The sequence below is a fragment of the Micropterus salmoides genome, unplaced genomic scaffold, assembly GCF_014851395.1.
Source record: "Micropterus salmoides isolate LMB-PRFRI ecotype aquatic unplaced genomic scaffold, ASM1485139v1 Ms_hic_scaffold_13, whole genome shotgun sequence".
NCBI classification, from domain to species: domain Eukaryota; kingdom Metazoa; phylum Chordata; class Actinopteri; order Centrarchiformes; family Centrarchidae; genus Micropterus; species Micropterus salmoides.
The window spans coordinates 5,864,680-5,882,492 of record NW_024040374.1 but is presented as its reverse complement, the minus strand read 5'-3'; the positions used below and the strand labels follow the sequence as shown (position 1 = coordinate 5,882,492).

General features: G+C 37.5%; 2 protein-coding genes across 5 annotated transcripts; one reads left to right on the top strand and one right to left on the bottom strand.

Moving 5' to 3' along the window:
• Positions 1 to 720: 720 nt before the first annotated feature.
• Positions 721 to 7,902, bottom strand: kng1 (kininogen 1). 2 transcript variants are annotated; one of them, XM_038715188.1, is made up of 9 exons: positions 7,746 to 7,902; positions 7,459 to 7,554; positions 6,522 to 6,668; positions 5,352 to 5,468; positions 4,961 to 5,036; positions 2,571 to 2,740; positions 2,360 to 2,470; positions 2,163 to 2,261; positions 721 to 1,207 (listed from the first exon to the last, which is right to left on the bottom strand). In XM_038715188.1, exons 2-9 carry the CDS (start codon positions 7,522 to 7,524, stop codon positions 941 to 943), a joined length of 1,053 nt encoding a protein of 350 aa, XP_038571116.1. In that variant the 5' UTR covers positions 7,525 to 7,554; positions 7,746 to 7,902; the 3' UTR covers positions 721 to 940. The 2 variants fall into 2 exon arrangements, with proteins under 2 accessions (XP_038571116.1, XP_038571117.1); XM_038715189.1 differs by having other exon boundaries at positions 7,459 to 7,557; positions 7,746 to 7,901.
• LOC119900338 (lysosome-associated membrane glycoprotein 3) lies at positions 7,513 to 17,678 on the top strand. 3 transcript variants are annotated; one of them, XM_038715192.1, is made up of 8 exons: positions 7,513 to 7,624; positions 10,672 to 10,734; positions 11,878 to 11,994; positions 13,289 to 13,371; positions 13,815 to 13,940; positions 15,260 to 15,332; positions 15,460 to 15,630; positions 16,813 to 17,678. In XM_038715192.1, the coding sequence occupies exons 2-8, from the start codon at positions 10,674 to 10,676 to the stop codon at positions 16,950 to 16,952; spliced, it is 771 nt and encodes a 256-aa protein (XP_038571120.1). In that variant the 5' UTR covers positions 7,513 to 7,624; positions 10,672 to 10,673; the 3' UTR covers positions 16,953 to 17,678. The 3 variants fall into 3 exon arrangements, with proteins under 3 accessions (XP_038571120.1, XP_038571118.1, XP_038571121.1); XM_038715190.1 differs by lacking the exon at positions 7,513 to 7,624 and adding an exon at positions 8,946 to 9,172; XM_038715193.1 differs by lacking the exon at positions 7,513 to 7,624 and adding an exon at positions 9,197 to 9,743.
• Positions 17,679 to 17,813: the final 135 nt, after the last annotated feature.

Genomic DNA, 17,813 nt, shown 5'->3' with positions numbered 1-17,813 from the left:
TTCGACCATAACAACTTAAATTCTTGATTTTGTGTATTTATTTCCAAGGTTCCCACTGTTGTCTCTTTAAAAGTAGACTCCTGAAAAGGGAATTTTACAGAATTTTGATAGTTTTGCGGCGAAGACCAGGACTTTCAGAGACTATTGCTAATGTCACTAATTCTAAAATGTGGCACACATTTGTTGCATTTGTTTCAGCACAGTTAAGACTTATGTTTATCCCTTTAAAAAACAACGACATTATAAAACCAGAAAGATTATTTGGGTTAATGAAAGTGACTTTGTCAAAGGAAGTCATTGGACACTGTGTCAGGGGAAAAACAGTGTGAATTCTAACTTGTGATAAAACAGAACTTAATATTGTTTGTGAAAGGAGGTTACTACAGGAGATGTTCACAGGAAGAAAAACAGTGATATTAATTACTGATGAGCTGCAATTATATTCACACATAAAACCAGTACACAGAGCATAGTTTTATTTTCCCTTTGAGAATGACCGATATCAATGTATTTTTTTTCCCCATTTTCTCACAATAACACTAATAAATGGACTCTGAGGGCATTTAATTGCTCATTACTGTGATTTACTAAAAGGAAACTGACATCAAACTGACACTGGTTTTCCTCACTTAACCAGCAATTAATATAAACTGTATTGAGCTCTGTCATCATTTCAGTCCTTCCAGTGCTCTGTGAGGAGTGACAGCGCTCACAAATCGGTTGCTTTCTCTCCTTTTTTTTAATTGGTCATTTTATTAACTTTAACCCTTTTGCATTTATAGTTTTAAATCTGCACAACACCCATGAAGATGTTTGTTCCTGCCATGCACCCCAGTAGAATTAAGAACTAGTCTACAAAATAAACAAAAATAATCTGTTGAAAAAGCTTGTGAGATAATTTTGTTATTATAATATAAATGTGGTTCCCTTGAGGAAAAACTTATAACTGCAGGTCTGTTTCATTGAAAGCCCCATCCTTTGTAGGAGGTGCAGGCATCGCAGGATGGACTGGATTGAAAGGCTTCCAGGGCTTGGACGGGCAGTGGAAGGGGTGGTCCTTCCCAGCTTCCAAGGCCACATCAGAGGAGACGGAGGCTGTGGTGTCCTCCTCAGAAGATTCTTCTTTGGGGGAGGATGTGGAGGGGGGATTGGTGAGCAAAATATTCCTGAGTGGAGACCAGCCAGGAGGACGGCGCCTAGTCAACAGCTGAAGAAAAGAATACAGTGTACAACGTGGATAAATGGGTGGATTAACAAATGACCTGACTTTCGTCATATTCGTAAAGTGTAACATAGCCTGCCATTAAGGACGACTGGTTGTTGACAGCAAAGCAGAGTTATGTCATCGGAACATCTAATTGCTAAGTCACTCAATGCGTATGCCTTTCTTGGTCTCCAGTGTCCAAACTAACATTTAACTTTGTTGGCTGTTCCTTGTAATCAGTTATTTTTCTTCAATCCTATACAGAATTGTAGTAACAATATAAAAATAATTAAATCCTGTGCCACATTTTTGTCAAAGCTTAACTTCAAATCAGTTTCCAAAACTCAAAGAAGTATCAATTTTTTGCTAAATCTCATTTTGCTTATGGCTTTAGTACTTCTTTAATACGTCTTGATATTTTATTACAAGATATATTAATTACTCAGAGCTGACCTTTCACATCAGTTGGCTTTTGTTTGGAACATAAATAGACTTTAATGTCTACATTTCCCTTTCAACATTCAGCTGTCCATCATTTTAGCAAATTAAAGTACAGATATTCAAATTCACTCTCACTTAATTAATTATTGGTTATTCACTCCAAGCACTCCAGGTTATTCACAGAAGTAGTAGTAAAGTCTTTATTTCTGGTCAGTGTGATTTGGGGTTATGGTGAGAGGCACCCTCAGTATTCAAAGAGGTTGGAGAGTGGTGTCTTTAAGCCTTTCCAAAGCCAAATACACACACACACACACACACACACACATAAATATAATGAAAGCATTAAACTGTGTGTTTGTCTGCTCCAAAGTAAGCTACTAATGTTAGCATGCCTGACTAACTAGCTTACTATTTAAATTACCAGCGTAAGCATTACTGCATTCTTATGTGGGGATTTGGACAAAAAGAGGCACAAAGCTGTCTGGTGTTTGACTATTTTGTGAAAATTAGGTCTCACCGTGGGAGGCAGTAGCCCTGGTTCACACTGTATCTGGGCCTGCGGGGGCTCAAGTCTCCACGGTGCTACATCCACTGTAGAGTTGCAGTTAGAAAACTCCTGCACACAGAAATACACAGGGAGACACATCAGGTCAAGTAAGCCTGGAAAAGATCACATTATGTCAGCAGTAATATGTGTTGCGTTTTCATGCTTACCAAATTTTCTTCATCAGGGGCACACAGCTCGTTGAGGTCTTTGTGATCGGCCTTGGCGCAGGTGGTCTTCTTCAAATCAAATCTAAGCTTGAACCTGAAACCTGCGACCACCTACAGGGATACATTGAGAAAGTAGGTAGGAAAGAAACAGAAGTTCACTCCACCTGACATTGCTCCCGTTTTCTCTCCCTTCATATCACCCAGTCTCTACCTGTCTGGTTGCATGGCCGACAGTGTGCAGCGTGAAGAGGTGAGTAGATTTGGAGATGGAGTTATACTTGGAGATGGAGGCCAAAAGAGGACCCCTAAGGTCCTCTGAGTTCTCATCAATATCCACAGGGCAGCCCAAACAGGAAGCTCTCTCTGGAATGATGTAATCATCTGGAGAGGAGAACGATTGTGAGCACAGATTAAATAAGAAGGCAGAAGGGAGGAGACAGCAGATGGTTTGTGGCTCAGGACGTGCATGACATGATCACATCATAAATGTTGGGCTTTTTCGAATTATTTTTGATATTAGCCTTAATCCATGCAGGCATAATATTACACCAACTAATGTACTCATGTCATGATACTGCTAGGATACTGATTAGCATAGATTTATCAAGATAAGAGGACAGTAGTAGCAGACAGTAAATAAGGTTAACACCAGCACAATCATATCAATTAATGAAAATTATATTTAAATTTAATTGATAAAGTCCACCAAATGTAACAAAATAACAGATGGGTGATGGAGAAACGCTAATGTATGCAAGGTTGAATTATGTGTTGTGCTTTTTTAATATCTTTAGTTAAAGAAAGCCACATTCTCAGCTTTCCTGTGAGTGGGGATAGTGATTTTGAATAGATTAGTTGATGATTGGCTGAATGTGCATGAAGGAACATGGAAATGTTCAAATTCTGCAATACAATGTGGCCCAAGTCAATTCACAGCTCTTTCTGCACAAGAAAACAGCTTTAATAAATGTTGTTTTTTGCAACCTGAAAGACAAGTTCATAGGAATATTCCCATACCATCAGCACTGTGGTACTAAAAAATTAAATGCCGCATTTCAATTAACTTAGTGATGATGCTTTGCTGGAATCCAATTTTATTAAAATCTTTTTTACAAGAAAGTAACTGAGTTCTGAATGAAGCTTTTTTTTAAGGGGGCGACCAGTGAAGGGCCTCACAATAAACCATAATGATAGAGATGAATGCAATGTCTCTTAGAAGGAAATATAATATTTCAGTAAAGCTGCTGGCATGCTTTTTGAAACTAGAGTTCAACCACCTCTAATGACCTCCAGACAACCATATAGTCTAGTCTAGAAGAAATGTGTTTTCTTGTTTGCTCTAGGGGTCTAGTATAGTAATCTCCATAGTTCCCTAATTCAAAAGAGTACTCCACCTATTAGCATTGCACTACAATATTGTCAGACTCACGGAAGGAAAGTAAAAAAAGAAAGGCATTTGGGCATCGTTGAAATTTAAAAAATCAGTACAATCAGCGTTGAGCATATGTGATAATTGATGTTACTGTATGTTGTCTTGTCAAATAATATTATAACTATACATAATTATTCATATAGGGAGAAATCTTGGGGAAGACTAACATTATTGGATCCAGTCTGTTTATTTAACTTATTTTAACACCACAGTCTTGTTTTTCTTTTTTCTTTCAGGCCAGACCCCATTGAAGCAGGCAAATACTGCCTTTAATACACAAAGGAATTTTCCATGCTGAGCCTTAGTTGCAAAACATTTTGGAAGTTGGATGAGAAAACATAGACAGTGAGCTGGTTAGGCAAACAGATTAAAGTCTAGACTGTCCCTTCCTTTTATGGTGTGATAAGTTAATATTGTGCTCTCCCTATCTGTAGATTCTGTTGATATATTACACAATCAGCCCCTTTCTGTATTCTCTGCACCCACCACTGTAAATTTTCCTTAACGACTCACTGTTTTCTTAATGCTCTCCTCTGATAAACAGAGTCATGTTGGACTGGTTTTAGTTTTTCTCATTATATGGGATGAGACTCGAAAAGTCCCCTCACTGGAGGCCTCACAAGACAGTAATAAGTATTAATGAGCCACTGGTTCTGTGGTTAATGTCTTAAATTAGGTCCCAACTGAAACACTTTTGTGTCTTTCTTCTTTCTTATTGAGAGTGTTTTGAAAGAATCTTTTAATTCTGTTCAAGTTCCTGGCAAAGCAAAATCAGTTGTCCCTTTAGTTCCCCAGATTATTTTACACTGCAGAAAACATGAGACAAGGCAAGCAGATGGCTCTATCTTATATTCAGACTTTCTGTACTTTTGGAAATATTTCTGGGAATAGTTTGACATTTTGGTTAATATGCTGGTTTGGTACCATTGGACAGAGCCAGGCTAGCTGTTTCCCCCTTGTTTTCAGTCTTTATGCTAAGCTAAGCTAAGCTAACTGTCTGCTGGCCCCAGTGTCTGACATGAGAGTGGTATCAATCTTCTCATCTAACCAAAATGTTGAACTATTTCTTTAAGTAAAATTGTGCTAGTTGTACTTGTGTCAAACAATTTTCAAATCCTGGGTTTATACACCAAAATCCTAATGAATGTCCTGTTCATTAATTCACTCACCGAGCACACAGTCCACCTGTCTAGTGTCTGCTTCGGTCTCTGTCATGTAGACTGTGGCATTGCAAGAAATAGGCTTCTGGGGGAATAACAGGATAGATGATGATAGGATTTAGACTTGTATTGTTAATACTGTATACAATCCAAACCATAACATTAACTATTGTTGCCAACTTTGAATCAATACATTCTCCTTAAATGTCTCCCAGTGTTAGAGTATACAGGAGAGCTGCAACTTTGTTTAAGTGTACGTATCTACAATAGAGATTAATATCCATTTTATCTCCACAGACATGAATGGAGGACATTTTTGAAAACTGTGTGTGTCACTGCTGAGTTCACATTTGTGAAGAACCTGAATATCAGCAGCTGTATTTCCTCTCGTCATTATTACCTTGCGTCCAAAAGCATCATAGTCGCAGTCTGTCCAGGATTTGTTGCTGTCAGCTGGACAGTCACTCCTCCTGGTGTTGAACTGCAGTGAGTACACTGAGTCGGAGCCATTCTCTGACTGTAGAGACACACAAAGATGGAAATGTTGCATTTTTTACACACTACATTTGTACACCATATTTGTCTGACAGGTACAGGAGCTATTAGTTTTTATTATTATTATTATTGTTATTATTATTATTATTATTAGTAGTAGTAGTATTAAGCCTATACAGGAAAAACATGCAACAAGCTATTTTGTTTCCCTCTTTTATAGGTATAACAATGGGTGTGTCTTAGTAGCTAAAACGGCTACAACTGGGATAAATAATGCAACACTGTAAAAGCAACCTGTTATGACCCTGAGTCATAGTTTGTGAAAGTATGACTCCTCCCTGCCATAGGGTGGTGCTGTTCTGTGTTTTCCCAGTTTGTGGAGTTGCATTTGATGGACTACAGATTGGGCTGGAGACTGATGGCACCTATTTAAAGGAAACCTTCTCCTTTTTCCTGGCTCCCAACCAGACTGTGCTGTGCTGCTCTGTGCTGTTTAGTGACTGTGCGCTGTGTTAAACCCTGTTTTGTAAAGAATATAAAATAAACTCTAAAGAGCAGTCCTGGTAACCTGCGGGGGGTGGGGGGTGTTTCTGTTTCCCTTTTGACATATTTCTCTTTTTTATGTGTAGGGAGGTAGGTAAGAGGACTATATTTTCTTTTGTTCTTTGGTTTGGTTAGGTAAGTGAGTGGGTAGTGTTGTAGATGTGGTAGTTGTTTTGTTTGTTGTTCTTGCCATGATCTTCCTGATATCTGTCTTTTACCCAGGTTGCTGATTATATGTATTTCTGCTTGGACTGCATCAGCTGTGGCACTGGTCATCCTTGGGAGTGGGATAAAGGGGGAGTCATATTTATGCTATACTCAGGTTTCCACTAGGTGGGGTGCAACACAACCATTCACAAAAAAAAAACCTACAGTACGCCTTCAAGCACTATGCACTTTCATATATCATAGGAATATCAGTTTGCAGTCTTTTTTCTTTAAGACCTTATAAGGGGTCTTGATGACTGTACTCCAACACAAAGCAGGTCAGGTGAATATACAGATAGCCACATCCTTTCTGCAGTCACTGTACCTTGCTGGCTGTCAGTATCTGAAAGAGGGCCAGCTTATTTCCGGCGTTCAACCTCTCGTTGAACTTGTTCACTGCGCTGCTGACGGCCTTCTCTACAGATGGGTCGTCACAGAAGATCAGGACTCCGGGCTGGACCTCTACTGGCCCCTGGAAGACAAGAATTACAACGAAGTAGGAAACAGAAGAAAATGCATTTCTGATGCACATAAGTTTGATTTTACTCCAATCTTTGCATTTTCTTGTGAAATGCTGACAGTCTGAAATTTTCATGCTTATAATTTTTTTTTTATTAAACCATCTGAGGAAGAAAAGTACTCTCACTTAAAGTGCTGACAGCTCTTAAACATACACAACCTACAACCTATATTTATCTGACAGCTCTAGTTGCTACTTACTTCACAGATTTGATTTCATATACAAAACATATGATCTTCTTATGGAATACAATGTTTTACCACAGATAAACTGCCCCAAAGTATATTAAGTAGTTAAACTTAAAATGTAAGTGGGAATTGCTTCATTTTAAAGGGTCACAAGGCAACCAGGTTGGGAATGACACATGACGATCCAAATCTGTAGCTGTCAGATAAATCATGCTTGTAATGGTGGAAACAAGTAACTAATAAGTACATCACTCAAGTACTATACTTGAGTAAATGTGAACTATACTACAATTTTGAGAAACTTAATTTACATTGTAATTCACAATTTATATTTTTATTTCATTTTTTGAAATTTAAATTTGATCTTAAAGTAGTTCCCAAAGCTATAATACTGTATATATAATATAACGATCTAACAGCGGTCATATTGCATTTTGAGTACTTTTACTTTTGATACTTGCTTATTACTACTTGGAAATTAGTATTTTTTTACAGTGTGGTATTACTACTTTTATTTCAGTAAAGGACATTGATTTTTGAAACTTTCCCCCTACCTGCCCAAAGACTGAGCTGTGGAGGCACAGCAGGCCCAGCACACACAGCCCCACTCCGCTTCTCATTGTCTGATCTGAAGGATATTTGGCTCTGCTCTGCTAAAAGGAAATGGCAAATATTACAACAGTCGATTAACACTTGGTGACCACAGTGTATCAACTTAATGTGAGTGCATTTCATGTCTACACCCAGTCGTCTTTAGCTGGATCAATCTCAGATTTCTTATTTGTGGCTGTAAAATTCCAAACAGTTCCTTAATGTAAAGACTCAGTGATTCAGAACTTACAGTTTATGCAGGTGGAGGCCTGCTGTTGATCCTGCTGGGCTTGAAGAGGAAAAACTTGACTCCTCTTCACAAAGGGTTGGACGACTAAGTGAAGTTCTCCTGAAACCGTATGGGAATCCTAAGATAAAATGATGACACACGATAGACACATGCACAGAGGACAGCAGGGCACTGAGGACACACGAAAGGAGAGTAAATGTTTGCTCTTTTGTTTGCCCTCCTACCTGTCAAGTCAATACAACAGTCAGTATCAGAGAGAGAAGAGAGCATGTAAGGAGATCTACTAACTTCCTTCATTAGTTACTTTTAAAGAGTGAACTCTCTCCTACCTCAAGTCACACATTCTCACTAAAGAAACTCACTAGTAGAGTTGTTTGGCACCGACTATAGAAAAGAATTCCCTAACTGTACGTGTTTGGAGCCACAGTGTGTGCGCTCTGTGTTTGTTTTGTGTGTTTTGGCTGGTACTTTGTCCCTGTCGACCTTTAGCCATTACCACTCTGAGTTCTCTACTGCTCCTCTGGGAAATGAGGTGAAATGTGGTCAGATGTTACACTCCATATTATAGATGTATCATACAGACAACGCACTTGCCTTGTCCTGTTCACACAGTACAATAAGGTCAACTGATGACAACACGCCAAAATCGTCCATGTGTCCCTGGCCGATCATTGGCTCTGTTGCATGTAAGGCAACACTTTAGTTCCATCAAGTACAGCTCTGTAATAACAGATACAACGTAAGTTCTTACCTACTATTTTGAGACCACAGAAGTTTTTTTTTGATTGTGTAAAAATCTAGACACAGCAGATTTATTTTTTGCCCTCTTGTGGTAACACATGAACTTAGAAATACTTTGCCATAAGGCACCACAGCTACACTATAAACCCTATAAACCTGTGGTTCCCAACATAGGGGTCAAATTAAATGTGCGGGCCATGAGATGCAGGAGATTTATGCTTTTTTTGTTTCAAACTTTCCTCAAATTTTATGATCTTTGCCTTGAATTATTGAATCATTTTACCTCTTCAGGACTCTAAGAAATATTCAAATAAAATATTCAAGTAAGTACATTACTTTTTGTTTAGAGCAGTGGAGCGGTTGTCAGATTATTTTCTGTCATGGACCCCCCCTTCAGAAGCGAAAAAAAGTTCATGACCCCCCACCCCAGCAAAAGAGGATTTCATTTTTATCAATCATTAACACTACATTCGATTGAAAAAAACAAGATTCAGGTTAGCAAAATAGTCTTGCTAGCGTCAGAGCACTTTGGTTTGTTTATGTCACCACACAAATCATTCATGCAACTTCAGGTCCGCTGAACATCCATGACCCCCCTTGAAGTGGCTCTGTGCTTTATGAAATATTCTTATTCACTTTCTTGCTGAGAGCTAGATGAGAAGATCGATACAGCTCTCACATTTTCTGTTAAGTATAAAGCTACATTACTGCCAGATTTCTGTTAGCTTAGCTTAGCATACATTGAAACTGGGAAGTAGCTTGTCTGGCTCTCTTCACTAACAAAATCCAACTGCCAGCAGCTCCAAAGCTCACTAACTAACACATTAAATCTGGTCTGTATACTATGTCAAAGAAAAGTTTTAAAATTGGCTAATTGTGGATTCACAGCATGGACTGTATGAAAAGATATACTAGGTTTACCACTCAAATTGATGACAAGTCTCTGGGAAGTTAGCAAGAGGTCTTGGTAGGTTAATTTTGACAGAGCCAGGCTAACTGTTTCTACCTGTTTTCAGTTTTTGTACTGAGATAAGCTAATCGGCTGCTGGATGTAGCTTCATATACCAGATATGCAAGTTATGTCAATCTTCTCATGTGGTGGTTACCACACTGAAATATGACATGTTGAAAATTTAACCTATATTCAAAAACAGCATCCTTATTACTCGGGATCATCCAGAACATGTTGCAGGTTTTTATAGATACAATTTCTTTAGTGAAAAATAGTACCAGTGATTCTGCATGGCTAGATTAGAGGTAAGTGAAATACTTTGGTGAACTGACCCTTTAACTAATATATAGATTTGGAAGCCACTGGAGCATTGAAAATCTCCAGACTTCCAGGAAAACCAGATGAAGTAATTTGTTGAAGTAATTCTCAGCATTTGTTTTAAGTTACTAGGAGGTTTTGGATGGGTTGAGTAAGTAGGGCAATTTTATGTATAAAGCACATTTCATTATTGAGGTACACTCAGTGTCTGTGCATAAAGCAACAATGAGATTATTATAAATAAAATATAAAAACAAGCAACACTGTTAAGCACCCATGCTCTAAAAGACAATGATAAACCACACAACTATCCCACAAACATTTAAACCATTTCATCTCTTATTTAGGTCCTAAAAGTCACTCAACTGGTGTTCTCAGCAAACACAGTTGATACTGATCTGAAAGAAACCACTCAGTCTGTGTAGCTATCGCTCTGCTGTGTTGTGTCACAGTAACACAGTAACTCTAAGAAACTTTATATAATATTTAATAATATAACATGTACATTTACTAGCATTTATCCTTCAACTTGACCCTATGAAGCAGTGTTTGGACTGCTATTACTTTTGTACATTAGGGAACTTAATTTGGAGTTTATTTCACAATTTTATTATGTGTTGTAAAGTTATAGTTAAGTGAAGACTTTGACTCAGCAGCTTTTTCCACAGACTGAGAGGCTCCGCAGTTTGTCTGCTGAAACTGACATAAAGTTCCCATCAGAGGTGTTATTTCAGTGCTGAGAGAAGCAGTGGTCTTTACACCGCCTCCTGTGACACTTCACTTCCTCTGCACGGTTAAATTATGTGTTTAGGTGTTCAACAGTTTCACATTTACAAGTCAGACCACAGCTGCAGCTCTCATACAGCCTTTATCATCTGTACCATTATCTGTCCACTCGATTCTTTTCTTTTTCAGACATGATGCTAAGGGGTCCCACAGGTGAATGGTTTCTTTTTTTCCTGGCTGCTATTATTCCCGGTAAGTTTGATAATAATCAAATCCCATTTCACCCTCAGATAATGGACTCTAAACTCTCTCGGCAGAATGTTCTTTGTCATTTCTCTGTGATTCAGCGTTCAATGGGACGACTAGTGAAGGTTTCCACATTTAGTCCCAAAGTACGTGCAGTGGGTGATGCAGCTTTTCAATTTCATCTTCTGTTCAGCAACATGAAAAGATTATAAGATTTGAAATTTGTTTCACTTTTAACTAAAACTAAGACTTGTCACAGATCTACAAATACAATAAAACATTTCATCAAGTCCTCCATTCTGTGATTGTGTGCACACAAGTCGATAATGATGGGAGTGAATCTGGGATTGCAACATTTCTAATGATTATTTATTTATTTATCTTTGATAGTTTGAAATTAAATGGTGCACTTCACAATTCTGTTTTAACTTCTCTTCACACTTTTTGTTGAGGCCGTTCAGGTTTCCTGTCCCACACAGTGATCGTTAGTTTGGTGGTCTTTAGTGGTTCCACACTTTCCGTCTTTCTCAGTCTGTGGCTTGAGCAAACAGAAGCCATTTTTCATGTAGCATAGCATTGCTGCTATGAAATATCTTGTAAATGCAGGTTGTTAAAGAGAAGAAATTTGTATCAGAACATTTAACAAACATTCAATTCAACTTTCAAGCTGTATTTTATTATGTGCCATTGTTAAATTACTGTACTGTGATACCTTGGTGTAGTTTCTGTAAACTGCAGACACCTTTTTTAGTTTCTGTAAACAGTGAACTTAGTTCTTTTGGGTCCCATAAAAAGTAGTCTATTGAGTGTCTAGACATTAAGGTACGAGATCTACATTATTACCTAATATTGTGGGCTTGTGTTTTAGAGGGCTCCTGTGTCAAAATACAATCTATTGTTCTCTAATGGTGAATATTCCTGTGTAAAGTCAGATTATAATGCAGAGAACCTGGAGCCATGTGGCATTATTCCAGCATATCGAAGTAACCAGAACATTCAGTTTTGTGCAATAAAGCAATGCAACAGTTTTCTACCAAAGGATAGCAAGTGGTATTGATTTGTCGATTCTGAAATGCTATCTTTTTATATAACAGTGAAAAAATCAGGAGAAGACACACGTTGACAGTAACATGTCTCTTCCTCCACCAGGTCTCCACCTCCAGAGAAATGGCAGCTCCATCCAGCCTGCCTCTAACTCTGAGCCGCCCTCTAAGGCTCAGATCTACCAGCCGGTCTTTCAGCCCTCTGAGGCCATTCCTCCAATAGGTACACACTAACACAAGGGCAGATTTATTAGAAAGATATAAACAGTTCAGTTTCATGTTTCGTTGTCTGTCACCCATTTATTGTTGAAGAAATCAATAAGATGTCGTTAAAACGTCACAAATAGTGATGGAAACAAGGATAGATGCAGCATATGAGACATCTAAAATAATTTTTTGAAGAACATACCTGTGGTTGCTGTCAGCTGTCATGCTGATTGGCTTGATTTTTATGAAGCTTTTTGAAGACTGTTGACACTGTGAGTTTATTAAAAACTCATTAATGTGCTTTAGTTACCTTGAGTTAAAGGCTGTGAAAGCTGTTATTGGAAGCTGAATCAGGTTTTATCAGCACATGATAGTGAGATCAGTGAGATCTGATATTAATCAGAACTGTAGTAGTAGCTTAATGGTTGAGATGCAATGGGAGTGAATAAGTGTATCCAGCACTAACATGAAGATATAACTCATACAAAGTCATTATTACTGTAAGAATTTAACTATGGCAGATCAGTATAGAGTATGTTATGCAAACCTAGATTGTATTCAGAATATTTCCACTCGTATGGCTGAGATATTACAACAATGTACAGTATCTTTTATCCAAAGTGACTTACAGTTGTTATACATGTCAGAGGCTGCACGCCTCTGGAACTACTAGGGGTTAATTGTCTTGCTCAGAGACACAATGGTGGATGGGTCACAGTGGGGAATTGAACCCCGGGTCTCTCACACCAAAGGCAGGTGTCTTATCCACCCCCATATCATTAAAGTTCACTTTATTAAGAATTACACACAATTTGTTTCATATATGAATATGAAATACAATAATAAAATATCCTGTTTTTCTGCAACTGATCAATAAACTAATTTACATTTTGGCATATTTGACACAGGCTAACAATGCCAGAATCAGAATGCCCTCTACAGCATTACTATAGGACATAAAGCTAGTGGTTATTCCCTTGCGATGCATTAATTGCCTGCACCACAGTTACTGTACTTGTATTTTAAGGTTAACTCAACTGGGTTTACAGTTGAACATTAACAATATAAAAAGAGGGTAAAAACAACAAACAAACAAACATTTGACGGCACACAATCAGTGTGCACATGCACATTTTCCTCATGAGTCATAGAGAACAACTTGAGGTGTGACAGTTGATAATGAATAAAAGTGACAAACTAGAATATTTGGAAGTTATAGATGATATTACATAATATTTGTGTCCACTCTAAAACAGACATTACATGTGGTATTTGTCTGGTGTGTGTGTGTGTGTGTGTTGTGTGCACAGGGACCTACATGCTGAAAAACGCTGTTGGGAATCCCTGCATCAAAGCCACCATGGGAGTAGAGTACATTGTCATCGAAAAGAAGGTTAGAGGCTGTGACCTGCTCAGCACTCTGTGTGTGTGTGTGTGTGTGTGTGTGTGTGTGTGTTTGTGTGCGCATCTGTCAGGGTTTTTAATCTGTGAATAGTGTGTTGTGTGTTTGCTTCAGTGTGTATCTGTAATTTTCTATTATTTCAGCACTTCTTGCAGAAAGTGTGTGTTTGTGTCAGCATCTCTTTGTGAGGTGTCACATATTTGTTTCACTGTTCAAACTGTAAAAATGTAAAACTGCCAGCAGCTCTTTTAAATAAATGGAAGACGTGTGTCCTCTGGCTGCGGTTGACTTAACTGACATATTGAGATGTAAATTCATACCCTTATGTGTCTCCAATGTGAGGAATGAGCGTTAATACAGTCAGAAATAAAAAGAGAAGAAACACTGACTTGTCTGGCGATATAAAGTAATATTTCTCTCTTGTGCCCTTTCAGAAAAGTTGGTATTTCAACCTGGACCCCTCCAGGGTCAGCATCAGTGGTTACTGCAGCAAAGAAACTGCTGTACTTTCTCTCACACTGCCAGCCAACGCTGCCAGTCTGCAGCTCTTTTTCAAAAAGGTACAACACGTTTAACATCAGAACTCACATATTCCTCTCTGTGTGAAGTTTGCATGTTCGTTGCATCTTCGACATCTCCCACAGTCCAAAGTCATGCAGACAGTGGTGGAATGGAACTGAGTATTTTTACTCAAGTACTGTACTTAAGTACAAATTAGCGGTACTTGTACTTTTGAGTATTTAATATTATGCAATTTTCTACTTAGAGGCAAATATTGTACTCCAAATCTGGAGATACATGGAGTAACATGGAGAAAAAACAAAGCTTGAATGTTCCTTGATGGGTTGAGTAAATTCGCCTTCTTCTTAAGTTAAATAAATTATCTACAACCCCCATTAGATCAGCTGAAAAATGCATCAGCACAGTTCTCACAGGACAGCGATGCTACAATCATATTATGATATTATAGAATATGAAGCATTACTTTAGATTAAACTACTGAATAGTGGTCTGACTATATGTCAAAAGGGTGTCAAAAGACGTTTAACACCATGCTGCACATATAATAATGCTAATGAGTAGTTTATGTTTTCTCCTAGTCCTGTCTATTTAACTGGAAAGTTTACAGTAAGTGCAGAAAACACACAATATATAATAATAATATAAGGAATAATAGCTCTGTCGCAGGTCAGAAGATTTAACATATTTACATGAAAATACCAAGATTAGTGAACACGTCCAATTAAATACCCGAGAAATGTTCAGATATGTAGTCATCATGAAAATAATATAGATGAGACGTACAGTACAGGCTTTCTTCTTCCACTGCTACTCGAAAAACAACTTCTTGCAAAAGTGCAATGAAAAAACATTAACAGTTCAGATCATCACATGATGGGAAATTCAGCTAAATCAAGAAAAACAGTATCAATTTACATTTCATTAGTTTTAGTTTTTATTGCACATAGTCTCTATTATTCTTTTATAACTTTCACATCTTGTATTTATTTTTTGTATCATTTTTGTATTTATATGTATATAGGTTCATGCCTGGCACCTATTTCACCAAATCAAATTCCTTGTACAACAAAGCTCTTTCTGATTATCATTCTGATGAAGAAAATGTTTCACTTTGTCTTGTGAAATATAGCGAAATATAATATTACCATGTTAATTGCATTCAAACTAATGTATGTCATAGGAACATATTCCATCCACGCAGAACGTCAGTGAGTCCTCCTGGTTTACATCTAGATCTAAACGTTCACAACAACTGCTGAAATTATGTTTGTTTATTTGGAAAAATGTGTGAGTCTGTTCAGAATTCATGGATTTCTGAGTCAGCTTCAATCCCTGTTTTTTTTTTTTTTGTCTCCAGGAAAAGAATCTTTTTTACGTCACCAAGCTGACTGCCCATGTGTCACCTCTGCCTGTCTGCCAAGGATGTGCCAGTAAGGCTATAGAGAGAGAGAAAAACAGAGAAGACAGATAACACATAACTGGTATTTCTGATTTGGAGCAATGACCTACAAACACTGAGAATGTCGCTGTCCCTGTCTTATGTCTTCTTCTTCCCAGATAAAACTTATTCAGGTTTGGTAGACCATAAGAAGCTGTTCACAGCAGCTAATGGACAGAGCTTCAACTGTAAATCTGAGAATCTGCTTCTGATGTCGCCGGCGCTGCGGATCAAGCTGGTTCCTCTGCAGATGCAGGCCTTCACTCTGCCCAAAGGACAGTATGGAAAAGGTGACTGAGCTAATCATTTTGGTTCAGTGATGCAGGGGTAAATTAACTCTACAAATAAGCGTAGGTGGTTTTATCTTACTCTGGTACTGCTGTAGAACTACAGTCATATTATCATACAGTATATATACTGTATATAAGCTGCTGAAACTCTAATGTTTTGGGAAGACAAAGACAAAATCCTTAATGCTCAGATAAAGTAAATCAAGACACAAGTTAAGTGATTTATAATTCTATTTATTGGACACATAACTCTCTACACCTTCAGCTAGCATAATGGGCCTGCCTTTGCTTCCTCTCTGGTGTTGATACCAAGTAAAAACACCACACAAAAATGAATATGACCTCCAGTTTTTTTCATGCATACAAATACACATTTCAATATCAATAAACCCGTGTGTTCTCGGTTTGTTTTCTGCAGCTGGACTCTTAAAACACTTGAAAGTACCTACTAGCTATAGTTTTGAGAAACGTACCACTCTGTTTAGTTTCATCCCAGTCCAATAGAGCAGTCATTTAGGGAATTAAAAGTTGTGATAAATCTCAATTTCTGAAACAGGAAGCTAAAAAACAATGGCTGCAATCCATGCTTTCTATCTTGTTTTATTGTCTTTATTAATATCAGACATCTGCGCCAGAAGCAGAAAGTTGTGCCAGATATATAAAAATAAATCAAATTTGATGGAAACCTGGTTGGTGAGCTTTTTAACTGAGAAGATACATCAGTCTGGATATACTGTGAGCCTCCCATTTTTAAGCACGAGAGTTTTATGAATCAGACATGGTTTTAATCAATGAATTTGTCCCATTTGACTGTGTTTAAGCCCAGGGAGAATCTGGTGCAGAACAGTAAATCCCTATGTAACTAATGCTTTAGTGAAGCTGTGCACAATGGGAGACAATAGTTCTGAAATCAGTGGACCTATCTCTGAGCTACAGCTTTATTGGAACTGGATACCTGAGGTTCAAGGGATTAATGAAACTCATAAACAAGAATTAGATAATCAAAAAGTAACTAGTGTCTGTGCTCAAAATAATGGCATAAAAACATTTCAGAGTCTGTGTAAATTAATGATGTGATAGAGAATTCCTTTTGACATGTTTTCCTCATATTTCTACTGAAATCATGGTCCTCATTCTCCAATTCTCCTCCTTCCTCTTCCTGCATTTTGCCTTATGTTTCAGAGGTGGAGTGTTGGGCCGACTATAACAAGCGGGTTATTCCCATCGTCATCGGGGCCACTGTGGTTTGTCTCATTCTGATCGCTGTGCTGACCTTCCTGTTCATCAAAGACAGACGCAGACAAGGATATGACAGGATCTGAGTTATTTTCAAAACTAGAATATAGATTTATTCCATCTCAAAGAATATTTCATACTGTTACAAAAAGTTCTCACTTTTTTGCTCATGGCACCTTTTTGCTTCTTATAATAAAAAAAGAGATCTAATGTCTGATATTTAAACTATAGATGCAAAGAATGCTTTTACATTTATTTGTTTGACAATTCTTTCTTTATTATTATTATTATTATTTTATCTCTCTCTCTCTTTGTACCCAAGTTACCTTTTAGCATGTCATTTCATTTTCATTCTTTCAGTGACTTTTGTTCAGTGACATTTCTTGTAATAAATATACATATATAGCCATCTATATATTTAATAAATTGGGGCTGAAAATAAGTTATTGAACCCTTAATTACACTAGCAATAAATTAACAAAATTATTGCATTATGTGATTTATCGTAGTATAACTCTTGAACCTAAAAGACAGGGATATTGCAAGATAAACATTAAGTTAATTACTTCAAATTATGTAGCTTAATTACACTTTATCAGTCTGCAGTATGTTGGCTATAGCGAGTAATAAGGTGTTTTTGGAATAAAACATATTTTATTTTTTAACTGCAAAGATTAAATAACTCAAAAAATACTATAATGTAGCTAGTATAGTTTTTGAATGCCTAATTATTCAACCAATGTCTTTATTTCAGAATATTCTGTATGTGTATATATTCGTCTCGTTTATCAAATAAAATGAGTTTTGTTTTATTTTTGTGTGATTTCTTCCCCACATGTGTACGTTGCCATCTTCTGGTTATTTTTGGTAAATGCAGCTTCATCCCCACCTCCATTTCTCTCTTTGTGATTGGCTGGTCGACACTACGAGTCCTTGGAAAGGTCATA